Source organism: Athene cunicularia (genome assembly GCF_003259725.1).
Source record: "Athene cunicularia isolate RWA chromosome 2 unlocalized genomic scaffold, athCun1 chr2_part1, whole genome shotgun sequence".
Taxonomy (NCBI): domain Eukaryota; kingdom Metazoa; phylum Chordata; class Aves; order Strigiformes; family Strigidae; genus Athene; species Athene cunicularia.
This window is the reverse complement of record NW_020799095.1, coordinates 69,288,677-69,302,094: the sequence shown is the minus strand read 5'-3', so window position 1 is coordinate 69,302,094 and position 13,418 is coordinate 69,288,677. Positions and strand designations below refer to the sequence as shown.

Genomic DNA, 13,418 nt, shown 5'->3' with positions numbered 1-13,418 from the left:
GGGACCTGTGTGTGTTTGTTTTTTCTTTCTCGAAACATAGATTCTTACTGAGTTATATGTAAAAGTGTTGTCTGGATGTGTTTTAACCAAAATCTTGTTTTTAATGAGGAGGTATAAAACCAGCTGTGTTACAGCCTGTTTTATCTTCTGCCCTAACACAGACTCAGCTAAATATGTAGGGTACCACTGATGGATTTAATGGATGAACTTTGTTTGTTTATTTCTTCCTATTATATGCTTTTGAAAGAAAACCGGAGATTAGAAAGGAAGAAAAAATTAGATCCATTTCATTAGATAATCAGAAAGAAGATCATCCATTTAATGGCCTTTAAGACTTCTACAAAGCTTTGTAATACTGGTTATCTAAGATGTTTCTTAATATTCTCAGAAATATTTTCTATTAAGGAATATAAAATGTCCTTAGTTCGTTAAAGTATTATTGAGCAAAATTAAGAAAAATCTGTAATCTTCACAGTTTCTTAATAGATCAAATAGATTAACTTGATATCAAGTCAATAAATTTTTTGTCTCCATTGCACCAAAATAGCTTGCATAATAGCACTGTATTCAGCTTTCAACTTCATTGGATTTAATCACTCTATTAATGAGAAGAAATATCTGATGAAATAAGAAGTCAGCATTGTACTTTTTGAAGAAGTAATATATTCTCAAATCTATTGATTTTATGAGAGACAGAGGAGGGATTATCCTTCAGATGTGTTTCTTCCACAATAAATAAATAAGTACAGACCCTATAACATCCTGCTTTTGATCTGAAATTATTTCATGTCAGCAACGTTTCAAAATTGCAATGCTTATTTACTAAATAGATTTGTGTAATCTAAAGATTGAAAGAAAAAAAGAGACATTTTTAAATGTCTTTGATACCTACTTTTTTGTGATGACTAAAGTATGATTTCTGTTGCAATTGGCTGGCTGCTTAGCTTTCTTTTTAGTAGAGTTTTCCAAGCTATTAGAAAATTCAGTAAATTGGGTATGGGGTGTGTTAGTTTTACTGACACATTGTCAGCCTTCGGCCTGACAATTTTAAAGATTAGGTTACCTTCAGATGGTTTCAATACAACACACAGCAGTTTGTCACCAAATGATTTGTCTTCATCGAAGGATGGTGCTTAAAAATAATTGTTCAAACATCTTAGACACTTTATCCATTGCGGTTACAGATCACCTCTGATGATGCAATTGTGATTTTAAATGGAGAACAATAGAACAAATAAGCAAATAGAACAAATGAACAAGCAAATAGGTCTATAACTTGATCCTCTCCCTGTGAGCACAAGCACTTCAGATTGTGTTAAATCTATGGAGAATACTGAAGCATAGAGTACTAGCAGTTGTCTATGTTGTCACTAGAGAAGATTCATGATCTCTTCAAGCCTGGAATTGATGGCCAGAACAGTAGTGCAAGCATCAACATAGTTGTAAAACCTGGTTTATTTCTTAAAAATAAATACAAAAATATAAATATAAAACATTGGCAGATAGAATTTGATGGAATGGAGTTGCACAAACTTTTTTTTTTTTTAAACCAGCTGCATATTACACTTATTAACACCACGTGTACATTTTGTTTTAATTTTAATGTACAGATCAGGACATATTGGATTTTTTTCTTCTTTGCCATCTTAAAAGCTGCACTTGCAAAGATAGGACATGTACCTAACAGAAGCGGCTTGTACATGAGGTTGCTTAAGGGATTATCACCCTGTTCAAATTTCTGAAGGTAAGGTATTGTTTATTTTACTTGCTAAAATGGACAACACTGAATTTCCATAGCTTTGGCTCTTGGAAGGTGATTAAATAAAATGCTGTATATATTCCAAGTGGCATCCTACTAGAAAGAATGAATGACATTAATGGACAAATGAAAAACAAATTTTAAAAGGAAACCATTGTGCTGAGTGGCAGGAAATTTTTCCTGAATGTTAAATACTGTTGAGTGCAGAAGGTGTCTGTAAAATTACTTCCGCTCAAAGGAAAAAAAAATGTAGCCTACTGGAGATTAAGAAGTGTCTTTGTCACTTTCCCCTCCACCGTACATTTCAGCTAGCTTATTAAACCGAGGGCCCCATTCTCGGAGGTAATCATAGTTTTGGTCTCCTTCAGTAGTACCCGACTCTAAGGAGCTCAAGGATTCAGCTATTGAATCATTTCCTTCATAGGCATAGGTTGCAAGCGAGTCATACGGTGGTGCAGAAGGATCAGTATCATGCTCTTTTAACCTTTGGTTAATGAAATCTCGGACATCTGTGTTATCTGGGGCTGAAGGAGTCCTCCGTGGTACAAAGAACGTTTCAGGGATAATGTCTCGTCGAAGCTTCTTATCTTCAATAGCTGCAGGATTCCTCAGTGTGCCAATATCAAAGGCTTGGGTGTCTTCCTCTCCACCGCCTTCATCGTTATAACTCACAATGTTGTCTCTGATGTCCTCTTTAGAGAGGATTAAAGGCTCCTTCTTTCGTTGCCTCTTTAGAGCAGCAAACAGCACCACTATAACTTAAAGAGAGAAACAACAAATGGGTAAAGATCTCTAATTTAACAATTTCTTAGTAGCAAAACCACCAAGTACAAAAGCTTTATTTCAGCTACATTTCAGAGATTCATTTCTGTCTGATAAATGGATAAACATCTCCATCTGTACTACAGTACCACAGTAAGATCTATAGCAAAATATGCTCTTTTGCACACACATTGTGTGCTCTGCTTTATAGAACCATGAGCTTGTCTACACTGTCTTTCTGTAACTTTAATGAATTTTAAAGTAGACAGGTCTGTTCTGAAGATCTCTTCCCTTTCTAAAGCTGAAAGTATACTGTTAAAAACTGGTTTTGCGATGAATTATAGGTCATTAGTGATATTTTGAAAACCACAAAATGGAGATTTTACAAAATTTACATCTTTTTTTATTATTATTATAGCACAGAAACCTCTGAATAGACACTGCTTTAATATAGTAAAAATACTATTTACTTGCATATTCCGTGTGAAATATATACTGCATGTTGACCTTACATAGTTATTTAATATAGAAAAGACATTTACTCAAAAAAAATTAAAATTGAAGACATGAAAGTGATTTTTGATTATGCTATTCCTTCTCTGGTTTTCTTTTTCAGACAACGAAAGAACAGAAATGAGTTTCTGGTTGCACACTGGTAGCTTTAACAGTCTTGGACTTGAATTCTTATTTGCAATCTCCAATATCCAGAAAAAAGGGTTTTGCCTTTTTTTTTTTTTTCTTTTAAGTTGCAGTTCACTTCTTGCAAAACCCATTACCATTAATTTCACCAACCTGCATAGTTTTGTAAAATGAGTCAGGCCTGAAGCATTTGTCCATAGCAGAAAGGATGCTTTTTTTTTTTTTTCTTACCTAGCAGGATAATGATGCAGAGGAGAATGGCAACGAGTGCTCCGGTGCTGAGGCCAGCAGGGAGGAGCAAGGCCTCAGCGCTGCAGGACTGCATGTTCCCCCGGCTGTCGCAGGCACACACTCGAATGGTCAGTGTGCCAGTGCTGCTCTGGATCGGGTAGTCATTGTCTGATATCACCACTGGTAGAAGGTAAGTACTTATTTCATGTCGACTAAAGCCATTCCTTCTGGTTAGAATTCTGGCAGTGTTATCTAGATTGATTAAAATATACTGTTATAGACTATATGAATATAAAATGTATCATTTATAGAACATGCAAACCATTATATTTAACAGCACTGGTACTTTTGAAACTGTTTCTGATACCACAGTGATATCTCTCTTTATCTAATAACATTCCCATTTGATTAGAAAGCTATTTAGAATTTTTTTATGTACATCTGGCCCAATTCTCTGTGCTTCAGCACCACCTTCGAGTGTCATTTGAAAACAGGATTTCTCAAAGATTAAATTGTTTTCTAGATTAATGCATGCGGTGTGTGACACAATTCCAGATCAGGGCTGAAGCCCTGAAATGAAGTAGTCAGCTGACAAAAAAACAACCTTCCACTTCATGCTGTTCAACAAGAACTCTCTTCTGAAAGATCTTTCTATGGATCTTCTGTGGCAACACCCACAGGAATGCTATCTCTAAACTCAGTATAAGATTTTCCACACCAAAATACTTTAAACATATTGTAGAACAATGAATTATGTACCTTAACACATGGAGTACATTTGGGGAGTAAAAATTGTCTTAGGAATTAGAAAATGTGAAAAGCAGTAGGTTTTCCTGCACTGTTTTGAGAAGTGAATTTACTAAACTTATTTGTAGCAAACAAATCTTAGTTGTATGCAGTATCTTTCAGCATCAAAAGCTGTTCACTCAGTCCAGAGGGAAGGAAAGGAAGGGAAGTAATGAATAACAGGGAGAAAGTATTTCTTCTATAGCTAGGGCCACAACATTAGAGTTGTTAACTTGTTAGTGCAAAAGAGAGAAAATACTGATTTAGTCTTCATTAGAAGGGAAATTCAATTTTCATGATAGCTGTGGATCTCTTGAGGTAAGTGGTTAGCTATCTTGCCAGACATTTTCAGGCTGAATTAAAATAACCCATGTGCAAAAAGAAAGGAAACAATTACAGATAGAAGAAATAGCAAGGTCTATACCTCTAGACACTGAGGACCTAGTCACCAGGATATAATGTCTAAAATATTTTTTTTTTTCTGTAGCCTCCATGATGTGAAACACAAAGTTTATTGCATCTCTTCATTGATTTTGTGTATTTGTATCTTATTTGTGTTCATTCAACACCAAAATTATGTGTCTGATGGATCTTCAAAGACCTTTGCTGCTGGGGATTTTACAAGGCAACCAAACCATTTGATTTCAATTTTCCACTTTCCCTACTGTTATAATTTCTTTCTCTATCTACTGTACAATTCTTCATGTCACTTGCAGGCTATTACTTCCTGAAATCTTCACCAGGAAAAGAGGATTATTCCCATTGTCTTTATGCCTTTAGCACATTTGAAGTCTGATACCATGTGTCGTCCGTCCCCGTCCCCCCCCCATTTATTTCTTCTGTAATCTAGAGCCCACTCGGTTAATCATACTGATAAAGTGAAAAATCTGAACTTGTCAGGTGAAGCCATTTTTAAGCATTTTATCCAGTTACTCCCCTCAAACCAACACTTTTACTGATTTTCTTTATAATTTGTTTTATCACATTTTTGCCATGCTATATTTTTGCCTCCCTTACACAGATAAAAATGTAGAAGTTTTAAACCACAGTCAGATTAAATTACAATTCTTGCTAGCAGTAGCCTCAATGGCTTCTCCACATATTGATAGATATCAAAACCAAATATGTTTCAGGAATGTATTCCAGACAGCAAAGATAAACTCCTTCCCTAGAACAGGCATGAATTTTACCTTCATTATCCTGAACAGTGAAGTTAGGGTTAACAGCAGCTAAACTGAAGAAAAATTTTTGTCCACCAAGAGGGTCATCTTTGTCTACTGCACTTATGGTTTGAATAAGCTGCAGGGAAAAAAGGAAGTAAACAACAAAAAAACCCCCAAATGCACCTAGGTTTTTTGATACAGCTGTCTGATTACTTTAAGAAGACTAGAATTTTTAAGACAACTTAATAGTCAAACTATGCACTTATTGACTTCATAGTTAATAATGATTTAATACTTAATCTGTAGAACATATTAACTGAAAAATTATTAAACAAGCATTTATAAGTTTTTCCAACAAGAGCATCCATACATGTTTCGTGTGGTGACACATGTACATGTATAAAATGGCTAGCTTCTATCTGAGTCCTCCTCGGTTCCTTTTTTTCAATACATATTTATATGCTTTTGTAACTACATAGAGGACAAAACTTGCCAAAAATAGTTTTATCTGTAGCCTAGGTAATTTTTATTCTTCATATCTGATACATAATTGTAAATTGAAATCAACACCTAAGACAGGAATTCAGAAGGTGGGGTGTTTTTTTTTGTGTGTTTTTTTTTTTTTTTTTTTTAATAATTATGGTCTTTTATCAAATACATGTTTCTGATAGGGAAGTTAAAGTTTCAAATTTAATTTCCAAATAAAAAATAGGTTTCTAAACCAAGACTTTTTCTATTTATTAGTATAGCAAAATACACCAGTCAGATTCCTGAGATGAAAAATGCCAATTAGATTTATTTTATATATATATATATATATATATTTCAAATCTTGCAAAACATTGTAGCATACTCTACAGATGCACCACCTCAGCGTGGGATGAGAAACCGGTGTCACAATTCTCATAGTAAATTGCATGAAGTCAGTTCAATACTTGGACTGAGTGCTTTCTGCAATGCCTACAAAAAAGTTTGCTTATTTTTGGTGGAAGTAATGGCAAGCCCTTTATCAACATTTATTTATCTGTCAGGTAAATGAATGTGTGGCATTTTTTCACTGAAATTTCTATACCTAAGGGTAGCAAAATGTCATTTCCCAAACAAAATACAATTTTTGACATATTTATTGCTTTATTTCAGAGTGTTGTGTTTGTTTTTTTGGTTTTTTTTTTAATACCATAGCAATAAAATTGTACCTATAGCTGATTTTTTTGGTGCATGCACGAGTGAATGTTCAGTTATGTTCTTAAGTTTAACTTCCAGAAGTAGGTTATTCTTTAGCCTAATAATTTTTATTCTTAATTTCTGATCCATCATTTTAAATTGCAGTGTTTTCTCAAGCATGGAATTACATTTAATTTTTGACACTCTCATTCCCTATGGTATACTTTTTAAACCCTGTTTGTTTTTCCTCTTCCAGTTTTTCCAAATACAGCTATTTCTCTTTGTATCACAGCTTTTGTCAGGACTGATCATCTTTAACATTAACAATTGCAAGGTACTCCTGTTTGCCTTAACAAATGTATGATTAACTCCCATCTTCCCTCTTGTGCATTGAGAATACAGCAACAAACTTCTACATGAATCAAGGATTGGATTTCTTTTAAAGTAGCAGCTTGCTTGCTTTCTCAACTGGACTTTTGTCTTTATTTTCTCTCATAAAGCTCTAATAATTTACAAGATTAACAAAACAGACAATGGAAGCATATAAATGTATTTGTTTTTAATGAATGAAACTTTTCATTATTTAGTGAATTATTAGAAAATAAATCTTTAGACATTTTCAAAATTAAATAAAAAAAAAAAAAACCTAGTCCATTTTATTTTAAAATTAGAGACTATGAATGTGGTTGGTGTTAAGCTGATGAAAATCAGCTCCTCCACTTCTGAGTGTTCATATTTAGTTTAAAGGGAGTATGTAGAAGTTTTATAGCCTCAAATCTTTTATGTTTTATGGGGATTATTCAACTACTATGCACTACCAACCAGCGTCCCTTAGTAGAACAACAGACAGCAAGAAAAGATCTCCTATTATATCCCTCATTCATCACACTGTAGCAATTGAAGTTCTCTTGGAACTTATCTGTTCAAATACTGATCATGTTTAACCTTATGATACATTTTGCAAGCAAATTCAGGTAATTTGCTTACATTAGGAATAAAAAAATTAAAACAAACAAAAAACCCCAAACAAACCTGCTTGTGGTTTTTTACTGTTGCAAACATCTTCATGTCACTTAGATATCTTCATGTCACCTTAGATATTAAAATATAAGGATAATGAAAAAATACCAGCAATCATTTGGCTGACTAAATATTATGCAATTTCAAGTTACTTGTTTAATATCTTCATAAATGTTCTGGAGAATGGTATCAAGTGTACCCTGATGAAATGTGCTGATGTTACAAACTGAGTGGGGAAGTGAACACTTAATGAAGGAGAGCTGCCCTGCAGAAAGACCTGGATGAGCTGGGAGAGTGGGCTCTCAAGAACCTTGTGAAGTTCAACAATGACAAGTGTAAGGTCTTGCACCTGGAAAAATATGATCCAGAAGTGTAGCACAGTCTGGGATCTACCTGGCTGGGGAGCAGCTCTGTGGAAAGAGACCTGCGGGTCCTAGTGGACAACAATTTCTTATGAGTGAACAATGTGCTGCAGTGGCAAAGAAAGCCAACAGGATGATGGGTTGCATCAACAAGGGCATCACCAGCAGAGACAAAGAAGTCATTACCCCACTCTATTCAGTGCTTGTCAGGCCACACCTGGAATACTGTGTTTGGTTTTGGTCTCCACTGTACAAAAAACAGGCTGGAGAGGATCCAGAGCAGGGCCAGAAAAGACCTGGGAAGCCTGTCATATGAGGAAAGGCTGAGAGAATTGGTTTTGTTCAGCACTGAGAAGAGAAGGCTTAGGGGAAACCTTATCACCAGGTTGCAGTATTTAAAGGGTGGTTACAAAGAAGGTGGAGACTCCTTTTTTTACAAGGAGTCACATGGAAAAGACTATGGATGATGGGTAGAAGTTACTCCTGGATAGATTCTAGCTGGACATGAGAGAAAAGTTTTTCACAATGAGAACAATCAGACACTGGAATAAAGTCCCCGGGGAAGTGGTGGATTCTCCAACACTGGACACTTTCAAGATTCAGCTGAACAGGATGATGGTCCACCTTGTGTACATGATGCTTTTGCCAGGAAAGGTTGGATCTAGGAAAGGATGATTTTATGATTCTGTTTTTTAAAAGGCAAAGTTTTAAGCATGATCCTAGTGAAATGTGCTTATGTACATTGTCACATTTACAGCAGATTAAATTGCAAAGTATATCTAGATTAAATTGTAAAATATATCAAAACCAAAAACATTATTTGCTTTGTCATTCTCAATAGAACCTAAACTTTTAATTTTTTTTTTTTTTTTTTTCAAATAAGGATATTACTGGAAATTCACACTTGAAGTGCATTACTAGCTCCTTTTCAAATGAGGCCACCTACACATTCCAACGGAGCAAGTACTCATCAACTCCTGTGTGAGCCTGCAAGTTCTCCTTGCAGTATCACTGGTGCACTCAAGTTTCTCTTGTATGTCATCACAAGGAACCTTCTATTCACCAGATTGGGAGCTCAGTGTGGATAAAATTTATTTAGAGTTGGCCTTTGGTCTTTGGAGGGAGCAGTATCTTCCTTTTAACTTTTTGAGGCACTGCATAATCTCTTGTGCTCTTTTGAGGCCTATACCTGAAGCAAACTTCAAACAACACATAGACATAACATAAAAATGAGCAAGGGAGAAAACAGATTCCTCCTGCATTGCTGGGAAGCAATAAAAGTACAGATGTAGGCCACAGTTAATGATACAGAATGTTTTGGTGATTTCTTTGCTTTCCTGCTTCATCTCTCTCATAGACAATTATAGCAGCATCACAGGTCTGGATGCCCTAAATAGGATATATTTGTCTTCCTAATTGTTGACTTGGGCAAAAAGAGTTATCACAACTTCTGTTTGAGAGTAGGTTGAGGTCTGGAATTCCTCTCAGCTGCTGCTTTTTTTTGTTTGTTTTGTTTTGTTTTGTTTTGTTTTTGTTTTTTGTTTTGATCAAAATAGTTCTGTTGTATTTGTTTCCTTCACTCTGCTCTATTTCCTCTATTTCACCAGTTGTGATCACAATGAGGGTGAGGAGACACTGAGAATCCCAGTGTGGCACAGGGAATTATGCTTTCACAATTTTTTCAGACTAGCCATTTGTACTCTAACCGGTTTGCCTCTTCTCCACAACCTCTCTAATTAAGACTTGGGATGGAGTAAGACCTTTCCATCCCATAGCATTCTTATTGGACTGCTCTTTGTGTTTGACTCTTCCTTTCGTTCCCTAGTGAAAGAAACAGGTGGCAGAAAGTGTTTCCTAAGACTGATAGTTACTATCTTCTGGACTTTCAGTGTATTGTGCTCACTGCTCCATATCTTGTTCCTTCAGCATTCCACTCTCAGCCATCTTGAGGCACCTTATGGATCTCATGAAAGTAGGTCTTTGCTCAAATTTTAAATTTTTTTTCATAATTAACCACTTTAAGCAGACTGAACTACTGTCTGACAGGTAAATCCAATGACTCTACAATTTTTATCAAGTTATTATCAAGTTGTCTGTGGGCACAGAACTGTTGGGAGTAATTAAGATTGTAATTAACCATGGAAGCTGTGTTGCACGAGCTTTCCCTTTTGTGCAGTTGCTAGGCAGCCACTTGCAATACTGTGTTTTACCAAACTTGGACTCATTCTTGAAGCTTCAAGGACCAATAAAGACTTCAGTATACTGCTTTTTAGCCATTACTTGCTTGACTTTGAACCTCTGGTCAGTAATTGATGGCAGGGTAACTACTTAGAGTCTCTTAAATATATGTAAATCCAGTTGAATTAAAAAGAAATATTTCTAACTGAGTACACCTCCTTATTTGTAATCAACATGTACATTAGTAGCTTTTTCCATTTCTCAGTGGCTTTCAAATATAAACCTACAATTGAAAGCAAATGAAATGGCAGAGAGTAAACTCTGCCTTATGGGTCATCTACCACCCAGTGTTACATTGTAAATATAGACAATGGGTATTGAGAATATCTGCTACTTTTAATGTACATTTTTGTTATTTCTTAGTAAAACTGAGTCATACTAATAATTAAATGTTTTAGTCGTCCATTTCGTAAATTTGTCTATACCATTTTGTACTGTTTTAAAAAAATGTAATTAAAAAACCAGCAGTAACTAACCAGAAGATAAGTACTTGAGTCTTATTAGAAAATCCTGATTAAGGGACCCTTTAAAGGAGGAATTAAGTACACCTAATTTCTACTGTCCCCCTGCCTTTCTGTGAGAAACTAATTTAAGAAACTAGACTTTTATAAAGTGACAGATTATCAGGAAATGGCTAGTTATCTGAAGTTTAGAAGTTACAAAAAAAATTTATTACAAAAATAGAAATCTGGGAAGTCTTTTCTTTCCCCGGAATTCTCAGAAAATTATTCTCCATAGCCTTTATAGCTACAGCAGCTGTATTGGTAATTGTACCGACACAGATCAGTAGATCTAAGGGGGTTCTTACATGATTTTATGCATGCCAGTATGTATATACTTGAAGAAACTTATATAATGTTGGAGTTTTGACAAGAGGCAAGCCTAGTTAGTATTCCAATGTGGTCAAATGCATGTTAGTCTTTGTTCTGTTTGACTCCGATAGGACGGGTCAGGGGGAGTGCTTTTGGTTTACATTTAAAGAACCGAATAAACAGAAGTTGAAAAAGTTTTATTGTATGTTTTGCGTGTTATTTCTTGATGATACTGGTAACTATATTATGGTGATATATCCCATTTTACACATGGTTTCATATAGTGCTGTTTTTCTCTTAGACCAGTCACCCATGGGATACCTGCCCTACACCCACAGTACGTTGTTTCTCCTTGCTAGCAATGCCACAACTTTACGGAAGCCAAGGATGTTACTCTGTCTGAAAAAAAACAGGAAAGTAAGGACTGAAAAGTAGTCAAAGAGGGTTATTAGCAACTAAAACCTGATAAAACAGTACAACAAAGTTTGCTGTGTAGGCTGCATATTCCAACACAATTCACCTTTGTGTTTCATAGGTTCTCACTGAGCATCAGTTCTACCCACTGTTCAAATAACTGGTTATTTTTTGATAAAACAAACTATGTATATGCTTTTAAATTCAGTACAAAGAGCAAAAAATATAATGTGCTATTAGGAAAAAACCCTCACAAATATTTAGAAACCCTGTATTGATTTGTATTACAAAAACCATAAAACTCTGGGAGTTTTTCAAAAAAGTAAGGCAAGAAAATTCTGATGCTACTAAAACCACTGGAAGATATAAGATCTATAGAAATATACTGAAGGAACTAAAGTAGGAATAAATCAGAAGAGATGGAAAAGAAAAAGCAAAAAAATATTCAGGTAAATTGACCACATATATAGTATGACAAAAGAAATTGAGGGAGATGCAAACAACAAAGATAAAATAACATTTCAGGATCAAAGGATATAAGCAAGTTCTAGAAAAATATCTGAAAAAAAAAAAAAAAGGAAAACTGAATGCTAGAAAATGAAAGCACAAGGAATTTAGTTTATATATATATATATATACATACATATAAGCTATTTTTTCAATAAAGGCAATAATGATTAGAAAGACACCTGGTGAATATAATATGGAAATTGCTGGACATATAAAGATATGAAAAACCATGTTTAAGCAAGGTTATGGCGGGAAAAATATCCCCGATAAAGTTTTTTTTATGAGGGCCAAATGAGTTGATAAGATGAAGAGCAACATAAAAAGAATTGGTTCAAGAAACCTAGTGTGTTTATATAATTTATGATGAATTTAGATATAGAAAAAAGAAAAAAAAATCATCCATATTTTAAAATGCCATTGAAAGAGACTTCACGATGAGCTAGACTGATTCATATAACATGGGGATATGTGAAAAAGGAGTGGGAATGCATAGATTTGGTAAAATGAAGGCTAATAGCAAGATTGTAACAAGCATGCTTAGAGACCCAAATAGATGAAAATACAATTTCCTCACTACTTATGAGGCTTTGAAATCTGCAGGGAACCATACAGTTTACCAGCTTCCCACCTGTGGCTCAGGCAGGTAGTCCTTCAGAGGACATGATCTTTGAAAGGAACAGACCACCACTGGGCACCCATCACAGTATAGGTCTGTTAACTCAAAGGACTATGTGATTTGGAGTATGTTTGTTACCAATATATTAAAATTTCATGTATATAAACACCCAGACACACTACACATATGTATTATGATGACCCAAGTAGGGGAAGATGATGAACAGCCAAAGGGAAATAAAATTAAGCAGTTGCCCATTTAAACATCACAATATACTTGTGCCAGCTGCAGGTGCCCAGGTTCCAGGCGGCTCCCAGGGCCCCAGCGCAGGGCACAGCTGAGCCCCTCAGCCCCGGGCGGGCGCCTCGGGGAAAGCCTGGGTAAGGAAGGGCAAAGCGCTGCCCGGCAGCCAGGCCCGAGGGAAACAGGGGCAGAAACAGCCCTGCGAGCCCCCTGCCAGGGGAGAGCGGCAGGAGGGCAGGAGGGGCTCCGGGCGCCCCGGCACAGAGGCCCCTGCGGCCCCGGCAGAGGCCCCGCTGGGGCGGGGGTTTCCCTGCAGCCTGTAGGAGAGGCCCATATGCTGCAGCAAGTTTATCATGAAGGACTGCAGCCATTGGGGAATACCCACACTGGAGCAGGAAAAAGTGAGAAGGAACAAGCAGCAGAGAGCAGGAGGAAGAGGAGTCAGTAATGAAGGGATGCAGGTGAACCTGGGAAGAATGGGAGATGGAGGGAAGGTGTTTCAGTTCTGTCTCTGTTTCTCACCATACTACCCTACTTTTAACTGGTAGTAAATTAATTTTCCCAAAGTTTAGTCTGTTTTGTCGGTGATGGTAATTGGCAAGAGATCTCCCTATCTTTGTCTCAACCCATTTACTTTTTCATCTTGTTTTCTCCCTCTATTCTGTTGAGGAGGGAGGGAGTGGCTGGGTAGGCACCTTG

At 36.1% G+C, this 13,418-nt stretch overlaps 1 protein-coding gene across 6 annotated transcripts in view; it reads right to left on the bottom strand.

Annotated features, from left to right (window-relative positions):
• Positions 1–1,759: 1,759 nt before the first annotated feature.
• CDH10 (cadherin 10) overlaps positions 1,760–13,418 on the bottom strand; it is a 103,564-nt gene continuing 91,905 nt past the window's right edge. For all 6 annotated transcript variants that reach the window (XM_026842155.1, XM_026842151.1, XM_026842149.1 and 3 more), the window contains 3 exons: positions 5,368–5,476; positions 3,392–3,643; positions 1,760–2,517 (listed from right to left, as the gene is read on the bottom strand). In XM_026842155.1, coding sequence (XP_026697956.1) covers positions 2,024–2,517; positions 3,392–3,643; positions 5,368–5,476 — 855 coding nt within the window. In that variant the 3' untranslated portion in view covers positions 1,760–2,023. The remainder of the gene's footprint in view (positions 2,518–3,391; positions 3,644–5,367; positions 5,477–13,418) is intronic.